Here is a 24,571-nt window from a genome sequence, read left to right on the forward strand (position 1 = left end):
TAAGGGTTACAGATAATGAATGAATGAAAAAATGTACACATGATAAATAATCAGGTTAATCAATATTGTTTGCTAAGATTTTAATACTTTGTGAATCAAAATGGTTCTTCAGTGGCATCTTTGAAACTGTGATCTTATATTTTACATTCATTAACAGCTTGTTTAGGAATCCTTAAAAATGTGTCTGTATTTATATTGTCCTTTAATCTTTTTTTCTGCAGGTTAAAGCTGACCGTAGCAATAAGAAACTTCACACACTGCAGCAGGCCTCACGTCATGTAAATGACATGGCCGCAGTGGTCGTCACTTCAACCAAGACCGGACAAATGCAGATTAATGATAAAAGTGAGTATGTTTATTTGTTCAAAGTACATACAAATCGATCATGATTATTTAATCACTGAAAGTGGAAGTTATTAGTACAGTGTTTCCTGTAAATAAGGCCTGGAAACTTTTTCAAACTTACAATTTGAGCACTAAATAGTAGTCAAGCATTCATTTAAATAACTTGCAATTGATTTTATTGATCTTAAGCAAAGTCTATTAATATTAAGGCAACATTACCTCATTTGTTTCTGATGGCAATTGATTTAAGTCATTTATTATGACCCTATGTAATGCCACTCCACAGACCCCATGGATTTCTCAGGCCTTTCATTGGTCAAGCTGAAGACAGAAGAGATGGACTCTCAGGTAAATTCAGTATTTCTTTTTATTTCTTTTTAACAAAACCTTAGATAAATAATAAATAATAAAATTGTCTCTTTAAGCAGGGAATCTATAAGAGAAATATAAACTCTTTGTGTTATTTTTTATCAATAATATTTGTCCATTTATTATAAAAACATCCCACATTATAAATGGGCTGGTTGGGTTTTTTAATGGCCCTAAGACCTTAAAGGTGACATTTTAGGAGAAAATCACTTTTCAGTACATTAGCACATTTTTGTGGGGATCTGGAGCCCACTACCATCCCACAAAATGTGAAATGAAACAAACTAGTCAGTTTTTTTGGCTGCCTAAGTCTGAAAAAATGGGATAAATCGAAGTCATTGTGATTTTGTGCTGTGTCGTACATAAATAGCAGGCACTTCGTCTGAGTCTCTCCAGTCACAGCTGTGTGAGAGAGAAAGATATGTTTAAATGGGGCAAAATAAAGGCAACAAATGCAGAGAAATAAAATTTAATATGTTAAAAAAAAGAACCAAGTGAAAATGGTTCTTTCCGCGTGGGTTTCCTCCGGGTGCTCCGGTTTCCTCCCACAGTCCAAAAACACACACAGGTGGATTGGCGACTCAAAAGTGTCTGTAGGTGTGAGTGTGTGAGTGAATGTGTGTGTGTGTCTGTGTTGCCCTGTGAAGGACTGGCGCCCCCTCCAGGGTATATTCTCGCCTTGCGCCCAATGATTCCAGGTAGGCTCTGGACCCACCACGACCCTGAATTGGATAAGCGGTTACAGATAATGAATGAATATCTTTTGTCTTTTTCTGTCAGGATTAACATAATCTCTGGCACTTATCATCTTTTTACAGGTACGAGTGCTGGAGCTGGAGTCTCAATTGTCCAATGAGCGTCAGCGGCTGGGGGAGCTCAGGAAAAAACACTATGAGATGGCTGGAGTGCCTCTGGATCAGCCTGTGGAGAGAAACATTGATGGGTTTTTCAGTGTCTTACCTCCGGATATGCCTGAACTTCCACTGCCAGATCCTCCACTGCCTGAATTTCTACTTCCTGAATATCCACTGCCTCAATTTCCATTGCCTGATCTACCTCTACCTCCTCTACCTGACCTACCATTGCCAGAGCCTCCTATGCCAGAGCCTCCTATGCCAGAGCCTCCAAAACCAGTGCCTCCTAAAAGCACATCCTCTAAAAGGTCCATCTTTCAAAAATCAGGCACCCTCCTTAAAAATGCAGTAAGTGTCTCTTCATGCACCTGCTTCACTTCTGATGTTTGTTTGCACTTGTGTTGAAGCCTGTCATTGATTCATTTATTTTCTCACCCTTTTACAGTTTAGGTGAAACCTTAGAGAAGTGGACAGTATGCATTTTCAACATCTTTTGTACTGTTTCATCATAGATGTCATGCTTCATTACACTATCCACAAAATTGGAGAAGGCCAACAGTGCATATATTTTTTTGTTGTATCAGATATTAATATTTTGTAAATATTTTTTAATATTTTAAAATAATTTTATATTAATGCACTCTTTTGCTGTATCATTGGGCTATTTTTGATTGTGATTTGTCAGTTACAGTACCTATTGTCAGGAACGAGGGGCGAATTGAGGGAGGCGGACGCATTCGCTAAAACACAGGATAATTTAATATAAACAAAACAACGATACTCAAACAGGACACAAACAAACAAGGAGCCAAACAAGCTAAATAAAACAAAGGAAACTGGACAGGGAGAACAGGACAGACGGACGAAAAGCGACACGACGAAAAAGGAGAAGAAACGGGGAAACTCTAGAGACAGACGGACAGACTCAATACCGTGACCAACAAAACACAGGATAAAGGGGAACAGGTACAAGAACATTTACAGGGACTGACACCAACACAGTGACCGGGACCGGGACAGACACAAAGGCAGACACGGGTACAGGGACAAGGACAGAGACGGGAACCAGGACAGGGACAGACAAGGGAACCAAAATAACAGGGGGGTGCCCAGGACTGGCTAATGTCTGTGGGGTAGTCTGAGGAACCAGCCTGGGCACAGTTCTGGGGATCGGCCCTGAAGTCCTTCGGGCCGACCTACGGACATGGACAGGGGAGGCCGTAGCCACAGTCACGGGGACAGGAGAGGCCGTAGCCACAGTCACGGGGACAGGAGAGGCCGTAGCCACAGTCACGGGGACAGGAGCGGCCGTAGCCACAGTCACGGGGACAGGAGCGGCCGTAGCCACAGTCACGGGGACAGGAGCGGCCGTAGCCACAGTCACGGGGACAGGAGCGGCGGGCGCCGCCACAGTCACGGGGACAGGAGCGGCGGGCGCCGCCACAGTCACGGAAACAGGAGCGGCGGGCGCCGCCGTCACGGACACAGGAGCGGCGGGCGCCGCCGTCACGGACACAGGAGCGGCGGGTGCCGCCATCACGGGGACTGGAGCGGCGGGTGCCGCCATCACGGGGACTGGAGCGGCGGGTGCCGCCATCACGGGGACTGGAGCGGCGGGTGCCGCCATCACGGGGACTGGAGCGGCGGGTGCCGCCATCACGGGGACTGGAGCGGCGGGTGCCGCCATCAACGGGACAGGAGCGGCGGGTGCCGCCATCAACGGGACAGGAGCGGCGGGTGCCGCCGTCCTCGGAGGCAGGGGAACCTGCAGCGACGTCGTCCTCGGAGGCAGGGGAACCTGCAGCGACGTCGTCCTCGGAGGCAGGGGAACCTGCAGCGACGTCGTCCTCGGAGGCAGGGGAACCTGCAGCGACGTCGTCCTCGGAGGCAGGGGAACCTGCAGCGACGTCGTCCTCGGAGGCAGGGGAACCTGCAGCGACGTCGTCCTCGGAGGCAGGGGAACCTGCAGCGACGTCGTCCTCGGAGACAGGAGAGGCGCGCGCCGCGCTCTCGAGGACAGGCGCGGCTGGAGGCGCCGCGTTAATGAAGACAGGCGCTGCCGTTGGCGCCGCTTTTACAAGGACAGGAGTTCGTGCTGCTCGCCGGGCTCGCGCTGGAGCTGTAAAGGGTTTAGGGGGTTTCATAGGCGCACCCATTAGATCCCCTCGAGGTGCGCCCCTGTTAGCCTCAGACCTCGGAACTACGGAGGTGAGGCTAACAGCCCCTACCCTTAACGCCCCCCCAAAAATTTCCCCGGACCTGAGGGGGTAATCCTCCAGCGAGGGGGAAACTCCAGCACGGTTCTTTCGCCGACTCCTACGACTCGCGCTGGAGCAATCACTCGACTCATGAATCGACTCCTCCCGAAGGCGCTGAGCCACTGTGGCATGTATCTGTCGGAGCCGGCTACTCCATTCCACAGCCCTATTAAACGTATTTTCTGTGCTAGCTGCGTCCTGTGGGTCGTACATTCTGTCAGGAACGAGGGGCGAATTGAGGGAGGCGGACGCATTCGCTAAAACACAGGATAATTTAATATAAACAAAACAACGATACTCAAACAGGACACAAACAAACAAGGAGCCAAACAAGCTAAATAAAACAAAGGAAACTGGACAGGGAGAACAGGACAGACGGACGAAAAGCGACACGACGAAAAAGGAGAAGAAACGGGGAAACTCTAGAGACAGACGGACAGACTCAATACCGTGACCAACAAAACACAGGATAAAGGGGAACAGGTACAAGAACATTTACAGGGACTGACACCAACACAGTGACCGGGACCGGGACAGACACAAAGGCAGACACGGGTACAGGGACAAGGACTTCAGGACCGATCCCCAGAACTGTGCCCAGGCTGGTTCCTCAGACTGCCACACAGACATTAGCCAGTCCTGGGCACCCCCCTGTTATGTTGGTTCCCTTGTCTGTCCCTGTCTTGGTTCCTGTCTCTGTCCTTATCCCTGTGCCCATGTCAGCCTTTGTCTCTGTCCCGGTCCCGGTCACTGTGTTTGTGTCAGTCCCTGTAAATGTTTTTGTACCTGTTCCCCTGCCAAGTCCAGTCCAGTCCCCTGTCAGCCCTGTTCAGTCTACGTTTCAACCCTCTGTCCTGCCTCATGTCCAGTCCCCTGTCAGCCCTGTTCAGTCTCTGTTTCAAACCCCTGTCTTGTCTCATGTTCAGTCCCCTGTTAGTCATGTCCAGTCTCCGTATCTGTCCAATGTCCAGTCACCCGTCTTGTCTCCAGTCCAGTCTCTGTTTCAATCCCCTGTCCAGTCTCAAGTCTCGTCTCCTGTCCAGTCCCCGTTCCAACCCTCTGTCCTGTCTCATGTCCAGTCCCCGTTTCAATCCCCTGTCTCGTCACCAGTCTCTGCTCCCGTCCATTCCCAGCACCCAGTCCTGTCATCAGTCCCGTCTCCATTCCAGTCCCCTGTTCTGTCACCTGTCCATGTCCAGTCTTCTGTCCCCAAACGTGTCCAGTCTCCGTATCCGTCCCACATTCAGTCCCCTGTCTTGTCTCCAGTCCAGTCTCCTGTCAATTCCCATGTGTCCACTCCTGTCCTGTCCAGTCCGTTCTCGTCTCTTGTTGCCCCCCTTTGTCAGTCTCCTGTCATGTCCCATGTCCCGTCTCGTATATTCGGTTCTGTTGTGTCCCCAGCTCTAGTGTCTGTTCCCGTATTGTCCTGAGTCCTGTCACTCGTTGGTTTGTTGTCCTGTCTTGTTTTCCGTGCCCTCTCCTGTGCCAGCTCCTGGGGGGTTTAGGAGTACGCGCCCGGGAGTTGCGCGTTCTTGGGGGGGGCATCTGTCACGCCTTCGTCCTGTCAGTCTGTTGTCCCCGCCATGTGCTTTATTTGCACATGGCTCTGTTTTGTTTATGTCCTTGTCTCCGCCCTCGTCCCGCCTCTGTTCCGCCTCCTCGTCCGTGTCATCTGTTAACCCGTCCTCCTCGTTATCTGTCTCAGGTGCGTCTCGTCAGTGTCTTGTATTTAAGTCCCTTTCCTGCACTTCCTGTTTGTTGGTCATTGTTCTATTGTTCTCTGTATCGTGTTTAGTCAGTTGTGTTATCCAGTCTGTCCGTATCTCTAGTTTGTCTTCCAGTCTGTCCGTATCTCTAGTTTGTCTTTACTCCTCTTCTGTTCGTTTGGTTCCTTTATCCATGCCTCTGTTAGCTATCTGTTAGTCATCTTGTTATGTTAAGCTCTCTGTTTGTTGTTCTTTTGTAAATTAAACGTTATCTGTGCTTTAGCGAATGCGTCCGCTCCATCAGTCCGTCCTTCGTTCCTGACACCTATAGTGTTGAATAATATATATTCGCTGGATATGCTCTTCTTTTCCTGTGTTCTTTGAACGTGTATATGCCTAAATAAAAATTACATTCCATAGAAGTTGAATACGGAACCTGGCTTTTAAAAACAATTAAAACAATTGTTTTAAAACTATTTTTGTGTTGTCATGAAGTAGCATACTTTACGTAATTTGAAACGAGAGACTATAGATACACAACTTAGGTCATGATGCAGTCAAATAATTAGCATCCCATTGAGAAACAGTTCCTAAATGTATGTGAATAAATGACTATCAACCAACTTTGCATCTAAAAATAGCTGTGAATGATTCACAACTGGGGTGGCACGGTGGTGCAGCAGGTAGTGTCGCAGTCACACAGCTCCAAGGTGAGGAGTTTGGTGTGTTCTCCCTGTGTCTGCATGGGTTTCCTCCGAGTGCTCCACAGTCCAACAACACACGTTGGTAGGTGGATTGGTGACTCAAAAGTGTCCATAGGTGTGAGTGTGTGAGTGAATGTGTGTGTGTTGCCCTGTGTATTCATGCCTAGGCTCTGGGCCCACCATGACCCTGAACTGGATAAGCGGTTGAATGAATTCACAATGGATGAATTCACAACAGCCTGCTCATCATGAGCCTGTCCCAAATCAAATATGCTTGGGGTCTTCTGCACTTGTTGATATCACCAAAGTGCAGACTTTGAAAAGGAGGACTCATAACGCGATTTGGAACTCAGTGGAACTGTAATATTTTAAATAATATTTACAATTATTTATATATCCATATAGAAGCGTTTTACGTATTACTTTTTGCATATTGCAGTAGAAAACTACAGAGACAAGAAGGATAATTTAACATAGCTAAAAATAAAAACAAAGTAAAACTACTAGTGATATGTGTCAGCATATAGATGTTGACTCTGTTTATTTATATTAATAAACATGTTAATGAAATTTAAGGGAACAATTAGCCAAAATATTAAGTTATCTATAGAGGTTGCTACACAAAGGTGTGTCTATGGTGGGCTGAGATGGACATCTTAAATTTTAAAATATTTATTACTCCATATAAGCCTGCAAATATATATATTTTCATGATATAAAACAGCTGACACCTAGTTGTCTAGATGTATGAAAGATTCCATACTAAGCCTATTTCTCATTGAAGGTGACCCCCTCTATGGAGCATAAACTGGACCGGTCAGGGACTGCAAAACAATTTGATTCTTCATTCTATATTAGGTGCCCTTTATACAAAAAAGGTAACGGTAAAAAATGTAAAAAATAAAATAATACTTCTTACTGTTGTTTTTTTCTAAACTAATTTTTAGTAGTAAATGACTTATTACATCTTTAAACAGTGGTCAGTTTGAGTGTCCTTTAGCGCCGCCTACTGTCATTGAGTCGCACATGCGCAGTGCGGCGCAGCTGTTTGACCAAATACCCAAGCCTGTGGAGGAGAAGCAGGACGGCAATGGGACAGACTCCCTTTCCGATACAGTTAGCGCTTTTTACCGCCGTCAGGCCCGTTACACCCGAGCTAATGATATTACAGGGTGTGTGAACGACTTTACCGGACGGTTGTAAGGCGGTAGAGTAAAGTTTGGGTCTAGTAATCCGAGAAAGAGTGAGTTAAGCGGCGGGTGGCGGCCGCTGTCGTTATCGTTTCTCGTTAAAACCGAGTTAGTGTCCGATATGGAAGACTTCGGCTCGGCGCTGGACAAGAACGTGGCGGACCTGACGGTGATGGACGTGTACGACATGGCGGCGGTGGTGGGGCAGGAGTTTGAGCGTATTATTGATCAGTACGGCTGCGAGGCGCTCTCCCGCCTCATGCCTAAAGTGGTGCGGGTCCTAGAGATCTTGGAGGTGCTCATCAGCCGCAACAGCATCAGCCCGGAGACGGAGGAACTGCGACTTGAGCTGGATAAACTCCGGCTGGAGCGATTAGACCGCCTCGAGAAGGAGAAGAAACACAAAAAGGTGCTCAGCTAGTTATAGAGAGATCTAAGGATTTCGCTTTAGATTTGGAGCCAAAGCTCCTGAGCTCAGAGTTACTGGGTATAAAATAAGTTATTACAGTTCTGTAGGGAAGTCATTATCTAAAATTACACAGTATTGTTTAACTGACACTTTACCCAACTGAGTAAAATAACAATTCTCTTCACATCGTCCCCATGAATACAATTAAAGTCGAAAATACTGACAAAGGGACTTTACATTTCTACTTTATTACATGGAATTGATTCGAAATATTAGCCAAATATATCACAAATACACCTGTATGTAAATAAAAGTATAACGGTTGCTAACTGTTGTTATTATTCAAAATACTCAGAGAATTACATCAAATTTTGCCTCGGTAAATGGAAATAGGAAAATGTAATTATTAAGTGCTGTTGTTTATAAGCTTTAAGATGTACCCTGAGTGAAATAAGCAGTCAGTAACATGGCCGATCATGTCAGCTTTAAAACTGCAGTGTACAAATACAGATTTAAACAGGAGAATCCATACATTCACTATTTCTGACGACATAAACCTGAGGAAACCATCTCATCAGTTTACAGGGTGGGGCTTTCAGTCTGCAGGAGAGTGGTGGACGGGTGGTTGGACGTAGAGGTGGGATCTAATTGCATATTCATGTATCCATGTTTACTGAATGAAAGTGAAGGTGTAGAGAGACACCTAAGCCACTTTAATACATTAGATTTTACATTACATTTGTACACTTTATGATTTTAATAAAAATCTGCTGCATTTAAGTTCCTAAAAACAAATCAACTTTTTGTAACATTTTGCTATAAAGCGATACTTTTAAAGGGTTTATAAATATTACAATATGATAGGTCATAAATTTCTTATCACCCTTTAATAAAATGGGCAACAGGTGAGTAACCACCAAGACTTAAGTTGAAAAGTATTAGGCAAGCATCCGGTCACTGTTTGTTTTCTGTTAGTGATAGCACACCAGCCGCTTGGTTATTGAATACACACATCATACTTGAGATATATTCAAGTTCTTCTTAAAAAATACTAGGAGTAGAGCCGTAAAAACTTGGTGGATGTGCTAAGAGATTCGGCTGCAGTTCTAAAAGGGTAAAAGGGATCTCAGTTCCTGATAGATTTAGGTCAAAATACCAAGCTCTGTTGTGGTGATCTCAGGAATGATTTTACAAATTAATTGCAAGTTAATTTGAGGAGTTGTTGCTTTTTTGGGAGTGTTACGGAGGTCAGAACAATGCAAAGCAGAGCGAAGTTCCTGTGCATGGCAGGAAGTGAGTCTGTCCAAACTGGGTCGTTGGGAATACGACACTTCATCACGTAGCTGTCTTTCGGGCCCCTTCGCCAGAAACGACCCTACAGAGTTAGAGGGTCACACATTACAGCTTTTATGAGCAGTAGTTCAATGGTCAGTAATAATACACAGAATGTGTGTTATAGGACCCTCTTTAGTCCAAGTAGTAAGCCTGTAATAAGACTAGTGTGGCATATGGTGTATTCTGTCAACAGATAATAGCTTGTTATTGTTGGACATAATGAGGATCAGTGCAGGATTATGGCAGTCATAACATCTTGAAAGGTTTCTATTGAGCTACTGCAGTAAACTGGGAGTTTTTAACAAGTGAAAGACCATGATGTTACACTGTCACTACACTTGTCATGATTAAGCTAATGTTATGCTGGTAATTGTGATTAACTTTAAAAATATGTAGTTTTATTGTATACAGATGTAAAAGCACAAGCCTAAATTGGTCATATTTTAAGGTGATTAGACATGTCTGCTCCTACCTCCTTATTGACGACTGAAATCTCTCAGACTCAAATAAAGGACCGTTTAAAGATGTAATTGCAGAAGTTATAACCTTAAAACTAAGCATTCATGATTTTTTAAAGACCCCAAAATATTCAGAATCGGAAAAAGATGAGCAAAGATGCCTTTGAAAGGACTTAACCATAAACAGATATAAGTGACAAATGCATACAAATATTAGTAGGTGTTTCTCAGTATAGAAATGACCAGTAAGTGAATTAATGAAGATGCAAATTGCTGACTAAACCGTCCATATATATCAGGAAGGTAGATTTTAATCTTTAATTAAAATTGTTTAAATGAGTAATCACTGCTTGTGTTTGTGTGTGTGTGTGTGTGTGTGTGATATCACAGGAACTAGAGTTGGTAGAAGATGTGTGGAGAGGAGAAGCCCAGGATTTGTTGTCTCAGATTGCCCAGCTGCAAGAGGAGAACAAGACCCTCCTCAACAACCTGTCGGTCAAAGACTGTGCAATGACAGAGGAGGACATTCAGAGACAGGAAGGTAATACATAATGTGACCTTCCTAAAGGGACTCGCTTTTACTCAGCCAACTGCATCTGTGTTGTGAATAAGGATTTAAATACTTAATCTCTATGGACTTTTTTCGGTTTATCTTTCCTCACTTTTGGGAGAACACAGCCTACAAACAAAATTCAAAGCAGTTATTTAGTGATTCTAACATGTTGTATATTAGTAATAATTCATATTAGGCTCAGAAATTGGAGAAAGACATATTAGAGTCTGTAACAAATCTAGCAGGAAATGATGACTAATATTCAGTAATGTAGGTCACATATAAACAGAAGAAGCCATATGACAGGCTCATGATTAGATGATATTCTGTTGGGCTTTTCAAGATTTTAACCCTTTTGTTTCCAAACAAGATTTAATGAAATATGCGTATTACTAAAATACTTGAAAATTTACAAACAGAGAGTGGCTCATTAAATATGAAAAGAAATTAACCAATAATTAAGGTTTCTGTATCAGAGAAGTATCTCTAACATAAGGGCAAAATGAAGGAATAGTGACTTCAATGGTCAGTTCTTTGTGCATAAGTGGAGGCAGGAGACCAAAGCAGGAAGGAAGTTTACAAACACATGGATCAGCTATTTCCTAAATTACCTGTTGTGGGCTCTTATACTCTAGCCACACTCACGGCTATACCCCTGCAAACCACCTCTTGACAAAGACAAAGGGAACACATGCGGTCATCCCCACAGCCGTTGACATACTCATTCTCGTGGCCATTTAGAGATGGACAAAAACATTCAGCTGTGCCACACAAAGGAGTCCTTCTCTGCGTAACTGAAGGGCAGCCAGGAAACCCTGCTGCAGGAGCAGGCCAGCGTGGGGAAGCATAGAGAGAGCTCAGTACTGACCGTACTCCCACGTGCCTTGGGTTCAAGGCCACCGGAACAGGCCCCTCTCAGTCCACCCTCAACCTGACTGATTAAATCAGAATCTAAAATATCTCCATTGCCCGTCTCCATGTTTACACAAACTGAGCCCAATCTCATCAGCCAAGGTCACTGCTGATCTAAAGACATGAAATAAAATGTTTCCAGTCACCAGAAATCATGTAAATAATTATTAGGTTATGTAAAAAATTATATGATAGGCCAAACCTTTGGAAGCACTAAAGATGGAAGCTTTTAGATGTAGAAAACTAACATCTTTACCCACATAACATTAGTGTTTCATAGTATTGTTTTTTGGTCATGATGGCTTACGAGAATATCAGAGTCGTTTCTAGGATGTCATCTTTGAATGAGCATTTGGATTATTTGTTTGGGCAACTGCGTGGTCATGATTAGATAGAATGTGAACAGCTGATGCTGCAGATTCATGAGATATTTGAATCATTTTTTTGTTCTGTATTATCACAAAGATAGTAATAAAAATGTATATATATTGAATCTGATGCATGAACGTCATAGCCAGTAGAAATGCAATCAGATTTGTAAAAAGTAACTTTAAACAAATGCAAGCGTTATTCATTGTCTGAATTTAAACATGAAAATATATTGTAATGTAAATAGATTAGTAAGTGATCAGTGTAATGGACGGTTATGAACATGGCATGATAAAGTGTGAAGGATGTTCACAAATAATACATTAGTATTCGAGTACCAAACTTACTGTAAAATAATTGTGAAACTTTGGAAGTACATGTTGCTTCCATACTTATGACTCCTCCATGAATGTTTATGAAGCAGCAAGTTATTTTTGTGTCAGCAGCTGAGTGTGCGTGTGTGTATATATGTGTTGGAGGTTCACAGACACAAATCTATTTTAAGAGCCACAGCAGGGACATTCAAAAAGGAACTGTTTTGCTTTGAGTGTCAGTCATACCTTGGTGCACAGCATTTTCCAGTCCACTGCAGGAACCACAAAAGGCTGAAACAAAGTGAAACCAACAGTGGGGAAAAATCTGGGATTGTTTCATTGTTTCAACTTAGAATTAACCAGCATGTTTTGGAGTTATCAAAACATGTGTAGCAGGACAAACACAACCTGAAATGTCCTTTATCAGTAAAAAACTATATTCATTCATTCATTATCTGTAACTGCTTAGTTCAGGGTCGCGGTGGGTCCAGGGCCTACCTGCAATCATTGGGCGCAAGGCAGGAATACACCCTGGAGGGGGCACCAGTCCTTCACAGGGCAACAGACACACACCTGCGGACACCTGAGTCGCCAATCCACCTACCATGTGTTTTTGGACTGTGGGACAAAACCGGAGCACCCGGAGGAGACCCACGCAAACACAGGGAGAACACACACCAACTCCTCACACACAGTCACTCGGAGTAGGACTCGAACCCACAACCTCCAGGTCTTTGGAGCTGTGTCTTTGGACTGCGACACTACCTGCTGCGCCACCGTGCCGCCCTAGACTATATTCAGTATGTGTTTCTCCATCTGGTTTACAGGTATGTCAGAAAGGGAAAGGCAGGTGATGAAGAAGTTAAAGGAAGTAGTAGATAAACAGAGGGATGAAATCCGTGCCAAGGACCGAGAACTGACCCTAAAGAATGAAGACATAGAAGCAGTAAGTGGCTTTTTTCACAAATCTAAAATTTACAAAAGCCTACATCAACACATCACCAACTTGATCATACATTTTAAATGGGTAAAACACTTACATAGATGCTAACAGGTGGTTTGTGGTTTATTACCACAAAACACATTACTACACATTTACTTTCCCTTTGACTTCTGTTTTAATTGTGCCCTGGTAATTGTGGTCACTAAGGTTACGTTCACACAGCAAGTAAAAGTGGCCCAAATCTGATTTTTTTTGTTCTGCTGTTCACACAGTCTGTATAATGTGACCTATATCTGACATCAGTCTGAACAGATCACGCTCCTGAACTGACTCGCATGCGCGAAGGACAAGGCTTCAGGCGCTGACCAGAAGAAAATGTCCGTCTGTTTCATACAAAGCACTTCCGTTTTTGAAATGAAGGAATGGGACCGGACTGTGCGGCCCTGTATCACAAAACATCCATTTTCTTTGTGAGCTCTGTGTTAAAGACAGAGTATTAATTAAAGACTGTAAAGAATATTAAAATGTGATGGATGATTCTTTCATTCTAAGTTTATAAATTTCCCGGGTCTCTCACGAACACATCGTCTCCAAAGGGAACTAGACGAGCACCGACATGAGTTTAATATTTCCATGATCCTTATTTATACAGCTTCATACCGACATGAACAACATAAAACTGATATAGAATGACTAAAAATAAGCTTTTCTCTTGTTTGTTTTATAAAAAAAATCTTTATACAAATATCCACATGTTTTGTCTTGTCATAAATGAGAGTCAGGAACCTGGATTAAGGAGTTTCACAAATTTTTCGTTTCCCAATAATTTTACAAAACGAAAATGATTTGACCAGTCCGTTTCCATGTCCTAAACACCTCAAAGTGCAGACCGGAGATCATTCTCAACAGCCGGAGTGATGTAATAGTCACATGAAATCCAATCTGACCGCTGCAGACAGAGCCACATTACCACAGATCCGATATGTATCAGATCTCAATACCACATATGAAAGTGGCCCAAATCTAATTTTAAATAGTCAGATTCAATGCGATTTGTGCTGTTCACACAGCCACAAAAAAGACACATCTGTGTCACAAATGACGAAACAGATTGGGCCTCTTTTACCTGCTGTGTGAATGTAGCCTAATTCCACTTAAAATGACAGGATGGTCAACTGTATCATTTGGTTTCAATGAAATACAGATACCAGGATGAAACTGGCAGACTTTGATTTATTACGTTTTTAAGTATGAATTTGTTCATTGATAGCGAAGCAGAGGTGAGCTGGTTTGTATATATGGAGCCACACCTTAACTGAACTACTAAATCAGCATTGCATTTTCTCAAACATAAATGAGCAAACTTTATAAAGTCTGATGTATGTACATACATAACATACTACATTTTTTCAACAATAAAGAACAATAGTAATTTACAAATCTTAAATGACATATTCAAAAGATTTGATGGACATTACATTGAAAGTCACTGGAGTATTTGAACAGCCTGACCCAGATACAGTTGAGGTCTGTTTGTTACCTGGCATTTAATCTCTACTATGTTCCCAGCTACAGCAGCAGCAGAACCGACTGATGAAGATCAACCATGACCTGAGGCATAAGATCACAGTGGTGGAGGCACAAGGTAAAGCTCTGATTGAACAGAAAGTAGAGCTAGAGGCTTATGCCCAGGCTCAGCAGCAGGAGCTGGGATCACTCCGGCAAGAAATAGCTCGACTAAGGGATCGACTACAGTGCGAGCAGACCACCTCTGAGACTGAGAAGCCACCCACACCACCATCACCTGCACAGGTAAGACCAAAAAACTGAAAATGCCTGATAGGCAGTGAGGTGATATAATGACATGCTGATGCCTATGCTTGGTATAATCACCCATGTTGGCCAAAAAGTCATATTCTACTGCAAATTTTAATGTTCTAAAAGCATTAAAACAATTCTATAAATTGTACAAATACAATTCTATTTTATAAGACTGATATATGTAGGTAATTCTTCAGTTCTTCTCATATGATGCATCTAAATGGGGCTTTTCCTAATTGTGAGTGAGTATGTATATGTGTGAGAAAGTAAGTTATAAGCCAATTCTATGAGGTGCTTTACATCTAAAGAACATTATGTGCTGAAACACCCCTTCGAACTTCCATGTCATCACAAACACAATGAATGCTAAAAGGCTGTTTTCTGTGGAAATAAAAAAGGATCCCTTTTTTTTACCTGTAAATTAAATGCATTGAGATTTGTTCAAGCAACTACATACATGTAAAAATCTGCAATTGTTTGAAGACTATAGGCGGTACGGTGGCACAGTAGGTAGTGTCACAGTCGCACAGCTCCAGGGACCTGGAGGTTGTGGGTTCGATTCCCGCTCCGGATGACTGTCTGTGTGGTGTGTTCTCCCTGTGTCAGCGTGGGTTTCCTCCAGGTGCTCCGGTTTCCTCCCACAGTCCAAAAACACATGTTAGTAGGTGGATTGGTGACTCAAAAGTGTGTGTGTGTGTGTGTGTTGCCTGTGAAGGACTGGTGCTCTCTCCAGGGTGTGTTCCTGCCTTGCGCCCAGTGATTCCAGGTAGCCTCTGGACGCACCATGACCCTGAACTGGATAAGCAGTTACAGAAAATGAATGTTTTAAGACTTTTTAACAAGCACAAAATATTTTTTATATTCATATGTATTTTTTATTTGTTTTATAAATACCAAATCTGGATGGCATCATGGTGCTGCAGGTAGAGTCACTGCCACACAGCTCCAGGTTGTGGAGCTGTGTTTAAGACAATACTGATGATCTCAATTATCAGGACTGCTAACGTGTATGTGACCACACTGAATCAGTGAGTTCAGTCAGTGTGTCATGGAAGTGCTGAGGGTGAGCTCGGAGATAAATATAGCCATAGTCTGGATATCAAGCCAGTAAAGCAGGAGCTTGACCCAGAGGCAGTTTAAAGGGATAGTTTACCCCAACATTTACAAAGCTAACAATAAATTTGGTAGTTTACCCCAGTATCAGCTGAGTACTATTATTGCAATCAAGTACAATTAATAATTTTCTGCAGTTTTCTGTTGTATTACCTTTGCAGATTACATGATGTTGCAAACTTTTAAAAAGACTTGTTAGACTATCACACAAAGGAGTTTAAAATGGCAACATATTTTCAAGTGTTTGCGTCTATATAACAAAATATATTCAAATTGCTCATTTAAGTAAAGATTCAATAAAACCACTAGCAGTTGTTCAACTTCACTGAACCAAAAATAGAGAATGTCACTTGGTTCTTGTCCTTGTCTTGGCTCAGAGATTACTCCCTGAGCCTGTACCAGCACGGGAGCGACACCTCCCCCTTGTTCCTTGCATCCATGAGGAACTTAAAGATGCAGATGAGGCATATGAGGATGAGGAGGAGGAAGAGTCTATATTGCTATGGGTAATGCTTTAGTTTGCCGGGTTTGCACAGTTTGAAACTAATGCTGCATCTTGCGTGTGGGCATTGCTACCAGGATGGTGCTACCTCCACAGTCGTTTGAAGCCAGTGCGGTGGATGCGGTGTGTTTATAGAAGTCAGCCTGCATTAATGTTAGGGATCAACCAATATACATTTTTTTTGTGGCCAGTGCCAATTGTAAGGGTAAGATACCTGATAACTGATAGCAGATAGCTGATAATATCGTCTGAATTAATTTCATATTGATATGTCAGCTCTTCAATTTACAATTCTAGTTAATAATAATAAAAAACTGAAAAAGGTTTTAAATAGTTGGATCTAAAGAATTAAAGCATATAAGAGGTTCTGATCCAGTGCATGCAAAAAAATATAGAATATCAAGGGAGTAGTAATCTTGATTTTAACAACCGTATGTGGTTTGTGATATGGACTGAAAATAGCATGTCTGCATATGTTGGTTTGCATTGAAAAAACTGTTTGATATGTAGGTCAGCACCCACTTTATGTGTAGCTCTAATTACAGAATGTTTTGTGGGTCATACAAGCAGACATGAATCATTTACTCTCCTAAAGTGAAGACTGACAATGTGCGGATTATGAACTATAATGTGTCCTGGACTCACAATATGGTCAGATGTGTTTGTTGTTGTTGTTTTTTGTTTATTTTTTGTTTGTTTTAATTTTTTATATTGTGTTTGTGTGTGAGTGTTTTAACAATTTGTACACGTTAACCCAAGTACAGAGTAAATGGAATTAATTATGTCCATAGAAGCATTTGTGACTCTTCTTTCATTTAATCAGGAGGCACTGGGTGATGAAGAGGCAGGACTGGACCCAAAAGATCCGAACCGACCACGCTTTACCCTCCAAGAGCTGCGAGATGTCCTCCATGAGAGAAATGAACTTAAGGCCAAAGTCTTCATGCTGCAAGAAGAAATTGCTTATTACAAAAGGTTAGTAACTACACCACACAGCTGTTCTCTAATGCTTTAACAAATGCCATTGTATTTTCTACATGAAATTGAAAGCAAATTCATGTTGCACTGCATTATACGTAAGTGACTTTTCAGGATTTGTCAAGGTGTTTTATTTCTTTGGACAATTTTGTGTTGGCTCCCTGTTTTGGTGAATTTCACTGATTCATGCCCTTTATGTGAGAGGAGAGGGCTTTTTAAAATGTTTAAAAATAATCTTATTTCTATAGTTTTCCTCGGGTAGACTTCCAAGACAAGTGTGTGTATGCTATTTGTTCTGTATAATGGGTTTAAAGTATAATGATTTATGCCAGAGAAGGATTATATAAAATAAGTCTTATTATAGGAGGTCACTTGTGAGGTCGAACAATGAACGGAAAATCGTGTAATGAATAACATGGTGTGTTTTTATAGGGAAGTCCTGCTCTTAGGTTTAAAAAAAACTTTTCGTGGTTATTGACATATTCACATGCGCGTTGTCCAGGGAAATTGTCTATTTGATTTTATATTTGTTAGAATTTACCAGTGATTCCAAATATTCATTCCATATGTTATAGTGGCTTTAGGTTTTGGGTTTATAGGTTTGTGCCCATTTAAAGAGACATGAGCTTGATCTTGTATGTTTGGGAAAACAGCCTGATGACATCCCCCAGATAGATGCGGGATGGTCCTACTTTCCAGATATAAGGACATTGTTTAGTCAGGTGCTCAACGCTGATATCTGAGTTATAGGCCTATGTACATACATATATAACCTTGCTACACTAGAGTTCTCTGCAAAATTAAAGCATAAATCTTTATACACCGAATATGTCTTGGCTGACTGACCACAGTGTGTACTACAGTGTGTAATACAGAAGGCCATTTTCAATTCTTACACTTGTGTTCTCTTTTTCTAGCGAAGAACAGGAAGATGAAGCAAGCCCACCCACTCCAGACCCCTCCCCTACGCTTAGACCCCACTCCAGAGCCAATCAGCCAGAGTCTGGCATAAAGCGCTTGTGCGTACTACAAAGTTCTGTCAGATATTTCTCTCATTTCCACACATACATACACATACTCAACTGCACTCAGAAAACTGCTTGGGACAGGTGAGGTGATGTAACGAGAGTAAACTCTTTGTGCTGGACTGTGGTGAAATCTGCTGCTAACAAGGATACACCCTCAAGTTCTTTTTGTCTGTGCTGCTTTAATCTACAGTGTCACAAAGAACACATGAAAAACAAACTAACCTGCGGAAAAAAAACAGTGAACTCTTAGTAATTCTTCAAAAAGTATGTTTCCAGAACACCATACTTCTTAGTTTTGTACAAAATTCGATTCCCTAAACAACTTTCAGTACCCAGCTGGATATTATAAAATTATATTACAATAATCTGGTTTAAAGGTGCTGTATATGATTTCTGTCCAACACACTTTTTTTGTAAAATTCAGAGAATACCCTCTGGGCCTGTCTGCATGCTGAATAAAAAATCTGGTGTTCGTACATAGCACTGGCTCTGTAAATGGGAATACACAGAGTGGCTCAGACAGAGAAGAAACATTATTTATATAACATGGATTTTGTTGGTGGAGCTTCTGGAGGAAAGGGTATTTTTGTTCTACTGTTGACTTCAAATTTCAACAGTCATTCTCCAGAATTGTATACAGTGCCTTTAACTGAATTGTTTTAAAATAAGATCTATGGTATTTGTCATACATTTTTATCATTTTAATCACATTACATAGGTCAGCTAGCACATCATTTCGTGTTTTGTCCAAGGACCTTTATTTGTGTAGCATGCTGTTCCTGCCCGAGCCGAGAAATGAACAATAGTCTGCCACATGAAGGGCAACATTGTTAACCAGTCAGCTATTTTTACCCCAAGTAAAGTGTTCTCCAGTCGAGTCACTCAAATCTACAGGCTAAACTGGAGTTTTTGGGGGCCTTGTTAGCCACGCTAACAAGTGTTACATCCATGGGCTAACAGCAGTCTTATGGGTGAGTGACAGTATTGTTTGGATTGTTATTTATTTATTTAAACTCCGTTCAATCCCACCCAAATTTACCTTGAAATTGCTAACCTTGTACTGTACAGATAATGCTGGAGAGATGTGAAAATGCTCTGATAAATGAGGCAATGGATAAAGCTGGAGGCGTCTTCTAAAATATAATGCACATGTTAGAAGGTATATCTCAGTGTTCTGAGCTTCATATTAAACCTCAGATATGTCTTTTCCCCAAGAGCTCTGTGGCACAACATGGTATTTTATCAATGCTTTGGCATTATTGTATTCTTGTGTCACTAGAATTAATTAAGGCATTGTCATTATTAAGCCTCGTTTCTATGTGGTGTACCACAATGGTGTTGTCCGCATCCTCAACCACAAAGCGCTAGTTAGGAAGTGTGGCATGATAAAGTGGAGCTTACTTTTTGGTTTCTGTGTTCCCTCTTTGCTCAACTCTCCATGTCTGTGCCTCTCTGTAACAGGATTTTCACAGCCATTATGCCGATGGTGGCGGCTGGGTTGATTCGAGATGACCCCACTTTACAGCCAATCAGACGACTTATTTCCCTTGTACGACCTTTTTATTTCGGTGGTTGACCTCTGTGTTTCTTTTTCGCTCTTAACACTTTATCCTAGCCCTGCATGTGTTGGCGCTGCATGCTCCTCACTCTGATCAACCCCAGCTCACCTCTCATTGGAGCTGCTCCCAAACCAGACAGTATTCTGATTGGCTGATTGTGGGGCCATCTTAGACTGGTCAGCAGAAAGGTCATTAGAATCAGCCAGTCAGAATAAAGCACCTTTCCCTTCTCTTCCAAGGTCTGTTCACATGCTAACACTTGTGACATAACAATTGTGTTTTTTTTTACACAGTCTCATTATCTCACCGAGTTTTAAACCCTTTTTTAAAACCCTAACAATAATTAGCTCAGCAAACTAGCACCTTGTACTGTATGTGTCTCCCGATGTGGTTGAAATGAATGGCCTGAATGTTTGTTGAGCTAGGGTGTTACACATGAGCTCACTGGTGTAACCACATAACAATACCAGAAACACCAGCTCAACTTTATCACAGTACTGCATATGTATGTAAGAGTTTGTAAAGGCACAATCCATAGTCTCCATATTTGATACTTTTGGTTTATGGTGCAGTGTGACTGCCCCCAGTGGCCCTTATTCATCAAAGTTGCATGAAAATAAAAATACACGGCCTCACCCAGAGTTATACATAAATATCTAAACAAAATATATTCCATAAGTGATGACCTCTGTTAATGACTTGGCAGCAACTGCTTGAAAGCAAGCACAAATCTTAATTTGCTAGTGTTTTAATTCCACCTCACATTTACAAATTACATTTTGAGAATGTCCAAAATGCAAATTAGCATTATTTTCTGCTTGCACTGATATCTCTGATATTATAGTAGATCTAATGTTCCAATGACCCACCAAAGCAGCATTTTAGAGATGTACCAAAGATTAACTGTTGTATCATGAAGTGTCTAAAATATGGGTACTCTGAACACAACTTTGACAAATAAGGACCGGTGATAATTACAATAATCTCAAATGTACAGACTTTATGTACGACAGCTAAAAAATAGAAGACCTGCTGTATGGAAAGAGTGTGAAACAAAATGTACACAATTGATAGTTCTATTTAAACTTAACCTTGGAAACAGGTCGTCAGAATTTATTTTGATGGGTGACGAATTAAAGTAAAATGCATCGGTGAGAAAAGCATGGAGAAACATGACAGGTACAGATGGGTTGAACAACATTGACCTCTTGTCCACAGTTTATATCAAGGTGGCAAGAAGCAATATGTAAGTGAGTGGGCAAAATCAATATTGAGACATCAATGGCAGGAGCTTCATACACAGTGACTGCCTAGATTTTAAATATGAGTAATCCAGTAACTTAGATTTGCTTTTAGGTTGTGATTGAAAGCACATTCACATGACTGTGATGCATGTGTATTATTGTGCTGAGTAAGAAACAACAAAAGAGAAACTAGTCCTCGGGTGACAGGCAATGTCGATTCAAAGTGGGATCAGATTGTGAGCAAGAGCATTGCGTTCACAGTTACCGGTGGAGGGATTTTAAAGACAATGGCAGTGGATAAACCACAGACACTGACCTACTGAGATTTGGAATAACGTAATGTAGTCAAATGATGGATGTAAATGATGTAATCATATTCTGCGGATTTAAAAGTTACAGAATGTGTTTTAAGGGATCTCTCCCTGTTCATTTCCACTGAAATCAAGAAACAATTCTATTTTAAAAGCTCATGGTGGTACATATTCTGCATTTTTCCTTTATTTTGTCACCCGTCTTAAAATTATAATGAATTTTTCTATTGTTTCTTCAAGACTTTTTAATAAATAAAAGCAAACCAGTAATGCCTCCCTCCCTCCTCCCCCCGCCCCTCTCTCTCTTCTCTCCTTTGCAGGTTTAGCTTCTTCTCCCGGGACAAGAGGCGCAGCTCTCAGAGGGCCCAGTTGGGAGAGAGTTTCAGCTCGTGGGCCAGCAATGATGAGGTTTACACAGAGCAAGCCCAGGAGGCCTTACAGCACATGTAACGTTGGACAGTGACAAGCACAAAGGCCCTCTAATCCCTAACCTGCGCCATGTGACAAAGCCACACTTACACCCCCTATTATTGTCAACTTGCACATCCCTGCAACCTGCCATCAGTGCATAAAGGAAGGACTCACAAAGGGACACAGAAATACGGAGCAGCTTAAACTTAGTTACGGTAAAACAACACTTCCACCCACGCCTTATCCCAAAGAGGTTGGGATGTCAGGCTTTATCTTTAGTTTTCTTTTATGTATTTCTTGTGTTAGAACTATTTTATTTTGGTATACCAAAACGCAGAGTTACTGTAAGTAGAAAAGTTTGAATAGAAGGACTTTCAAACATTTTTGAAGACATTTAAAATCAGAAGGGATGAGGAAGTCAGGGAAGGAGGTCACGTCGATGTGCCTTGAGTAGCTATCATACTACATTTGGATTACTTTATTACATACTTAAATTCAAATTGAATGATTAAATGAGGCAATGCCTAGTGAGAAGTCATTTGCCAGTAGCTTAAAATAAATGAGTTTTTTTATTGTCCTTTGGTATGCCCATGGTCAAATGGTGCATTGCCAAGAGTGTGGCATTTTTTATCATTTGAAACACATGGAGAGTGTTGATATTTTGCACAATAATCACAAGTTGCCACATTTGAAATGCTGCATAAATTGAAGCCTGAAAAAGTCATGGCACAGTTTTCTTGTTGGAGATGTGTATAGTAGTTTTATTGCAGAGCTCCACTGTAGAAAATATTTAAAGTTATTTGTGAAATTGTTGATTCTCAAAGTCATCAGCAAGCACCATTCTCCAGCTTTTCTGCATTCTTGCGAGTTGAGTGGTGCTTTCACTGGCAATAACAGAGTTGTTCAGCTGAAGCATGAAAACAGCAATTCAATTATGGCAAGATATACTGACTAAAGCTTTTTTGTGAGCTTGGAATTCTTGCCTGTGTTTTTTATTCAGTGTTTGAAACATGTAGCCAGCGTAGCTGTAAAAGGTTATAAGATTTGACATGTGCGTTTTATACAACAAAATACGTACAGAAGAGAAAATACCCTTTGAAAGATGCGTATCAAAGCAAAGGGGAACGCTTCATCATTTCATCTCATTGCCCATTAAAGTATTTTATACAGCACACTTCAAGCCATGCTGTTTTTGTTCTTGCAACATGAAACTTTGTGTGTAAAATATCAGATTAAAGATATAGATTAAACAGGGGGTTATTTTGCAAGGGCATATTTTTGGCCTTGATGGCTGACCACCTCACAGCCATCGACTTTATATCACTATATTCTATTCATCACAGGCAAGGGCACATAAAATGTTTTTTTTTTTTTCTGAAGTCCCAAATATTTAAATATTGTACAAAAATGGTAAAAGCCCATCAACTGGCCAACTGTACTAAAAAACATTTTTACTTCATGTCTACATAATATAAACCGGCTGTGCCCCTAAGACTACGTAGTTTGCCTCTGTACTTAACTGACAGCGCTGTATATAAACAGGTCTGAGCCAAACACACTAAATTGCTGCAGGCTGAATAGGTAGTTATACTGTATGTAAATATTGGTATTGGTGGCATCATAGAATTTTCAATTAAAAACTGCTTCAATCTTTAATATACATTCTGTGAGAATTGGGAAGTGAAATGTACATTTTGGAACTAAAACGAAAACTCTACATGCAACATCATTTTTTAATCCCCAGTCCCACACAAAGCGCCACCAACTTGGGAGTGTGACGAGTGTGAGAGCAAGCACAAGCTTCATTTGAAACATGTGAAGTCAGCTACTGCCCCTTTTTGAATTGCAGCCAACACAGCTCCACTGGACAGCTCAACACACTTGGAGGAGAACGCTAACAATCCAAATACACAACATCAGAGAACAGATGGCCACGCTGGCTAGCAACATGCTTGTGTAAAGTAGGAGAGAATGGGCCCTCCTACGCAACCAAAGAGAGCAAGGGTTATTGTGCTCGCTAGGACTCCCACTCTCGGATGGATGAGAGATCCCCTGAGGACAGGGCCAACCCTTAGACCACAGCACCACTCAAGTACTCAGTATCAAATGTTTTATTGCAGTACACACAGAAAAAGTGGTTTTACATCAAATGGGCCCTTTAAATAATCCAGTTTACACTACCAGAGTGTGCACCACAGGAATGTCCTGACTGTTTTAATATATGCGAACATATTTCACACAGCAAGATTTCCTTTTATCCTAATCATTTAAGAGCAACGTCTAGACGTCTGGACAAGTTTCTTGGTTTGTGAATGCTCCTATCAGTTCAGCAAATGGTTGTATGGTAAATTACGTACACAACTTCTACAGAAAACAGATTAGCATTCCTATTATGAAGGGAACATATTGGGGGAAAATACAACATAAAAGCATCGTATGCAAAAGGTCCAGACTTTGAAAATCAACAAAGCATGCAACGTGACCAGGGGGTGTCTAATCTTTTGCATGAGTGTAGGTTAAGCTATCTTCTTTCAGAATCCCTGTACGAGACTCTATATCTTCTTTCTTCTTTTCCTCTGTTTGATTCTCTCTCACTGCTCCTTTCCCTGTGTCGCCTGGAGTCCCTCCTGTCTTTGGGGTAATCCCTAGTGCCTCGATCATTTCCTCTTTCCCATTCATGCCTCCGCTCACGCCATCGCCCATAGTCTCCGTCTAGTGCTGGGGAGGCATCTTTGTCTCTGTCTCTTGGTCTTTCCTCTCTCCCTCCTCCACCTCCGTCCCACCTGCGTTCAGGGGCCCTTCCCTGAGGCATCGCTGTGGTCAGGTTGATAGGTCTCCTGAAGGGTCTGTCCCTACCTCCGAATCTTAGCTGTCCTGACTCTTTT

At 41.7% G+C, this 24,571-nt stretch overlaps 2 protein-coding genes across 3 annotated transcripts; both read left to right on the plus strand.

Moving 5' to 3' along the window:
* The first annotated feature begins 225 nt into the window (after window positions 1–225).
* Window positions 226–2,152, plus strand: LOC136684649 (uncharacterized). The gene is made up of 4 exons (XM_066659230.1): window positions 226–345; window positions 632–693; window positions 1,533–1,916; window positions 2,014–2,152. Exons 1-4 carry the CDS (start codon window positions 288–290, stop codon window positions 2,020–2,022), a joined length of 513 nt encoding a protein of 170 aa, XP_066515327.1. The 5' UTR covers window positions 226–287; the 3' UTR covers window positions 2,023–2,152.
* A 5,153-nt stretch (window positions 2,153–7,305) lies between these two features.
* On the plus strand, window positions 7,306–23,554 carry LOC136684646 (RILP-like protein 1). 2 transcript variants are annotated; one of them, XM_066659229.1, is made up of 8 exons: window positions 7,306–7,835; window positions 10,019–10,169; window positions 12,604–12,722; window positions 14,289–14,531; window positions 16,979–17,130; window positions 18,051–18,152; window positions 19,623–19,710; window positions 21,596–21,733. In XM_066659229.1, exons 1-8 carry the CDS (start codon window positions 7,548–7,550, stop codon window positions 21,599–21,601), a joined length of 1,149 nt encoding a protein of 382 aa, XP_066515326.1. In that variant the 5' UTR covers window positions 7,306–7,547; the 3' UTR covers window positions 21,602–21,733. The 2 variants fall into 2 exon arrangements, with proteins under 2 accessions (XP_066515326.1, XP_066515325.1); XM_066659228.1 differs by lacking the exon at window positions 19,623–19,710 and having other exon boundaries at window positions 21,596–23,554.
* Window positions 23,555–24,571: the final 1,017 nt, after the last annotated feature.

Source organism: Hoplias malabaricus, unplaced genomic scaffold (genome assembly GCF_029633855.1).
Source record: "Hoplias malabaricus isolate fHopMal1 unplaced genomic scaffold, fHopMal1.hap1 scaffold_405, whole genome shotgun sequence".
Classification (NCBI taxonomy): domain Eukaryota; kingdom Metazoa; phylum Chordata; class Actinopteri; order Characiformes; family Erythrinidae; genus Hoplias; species Hoplias malabaricus.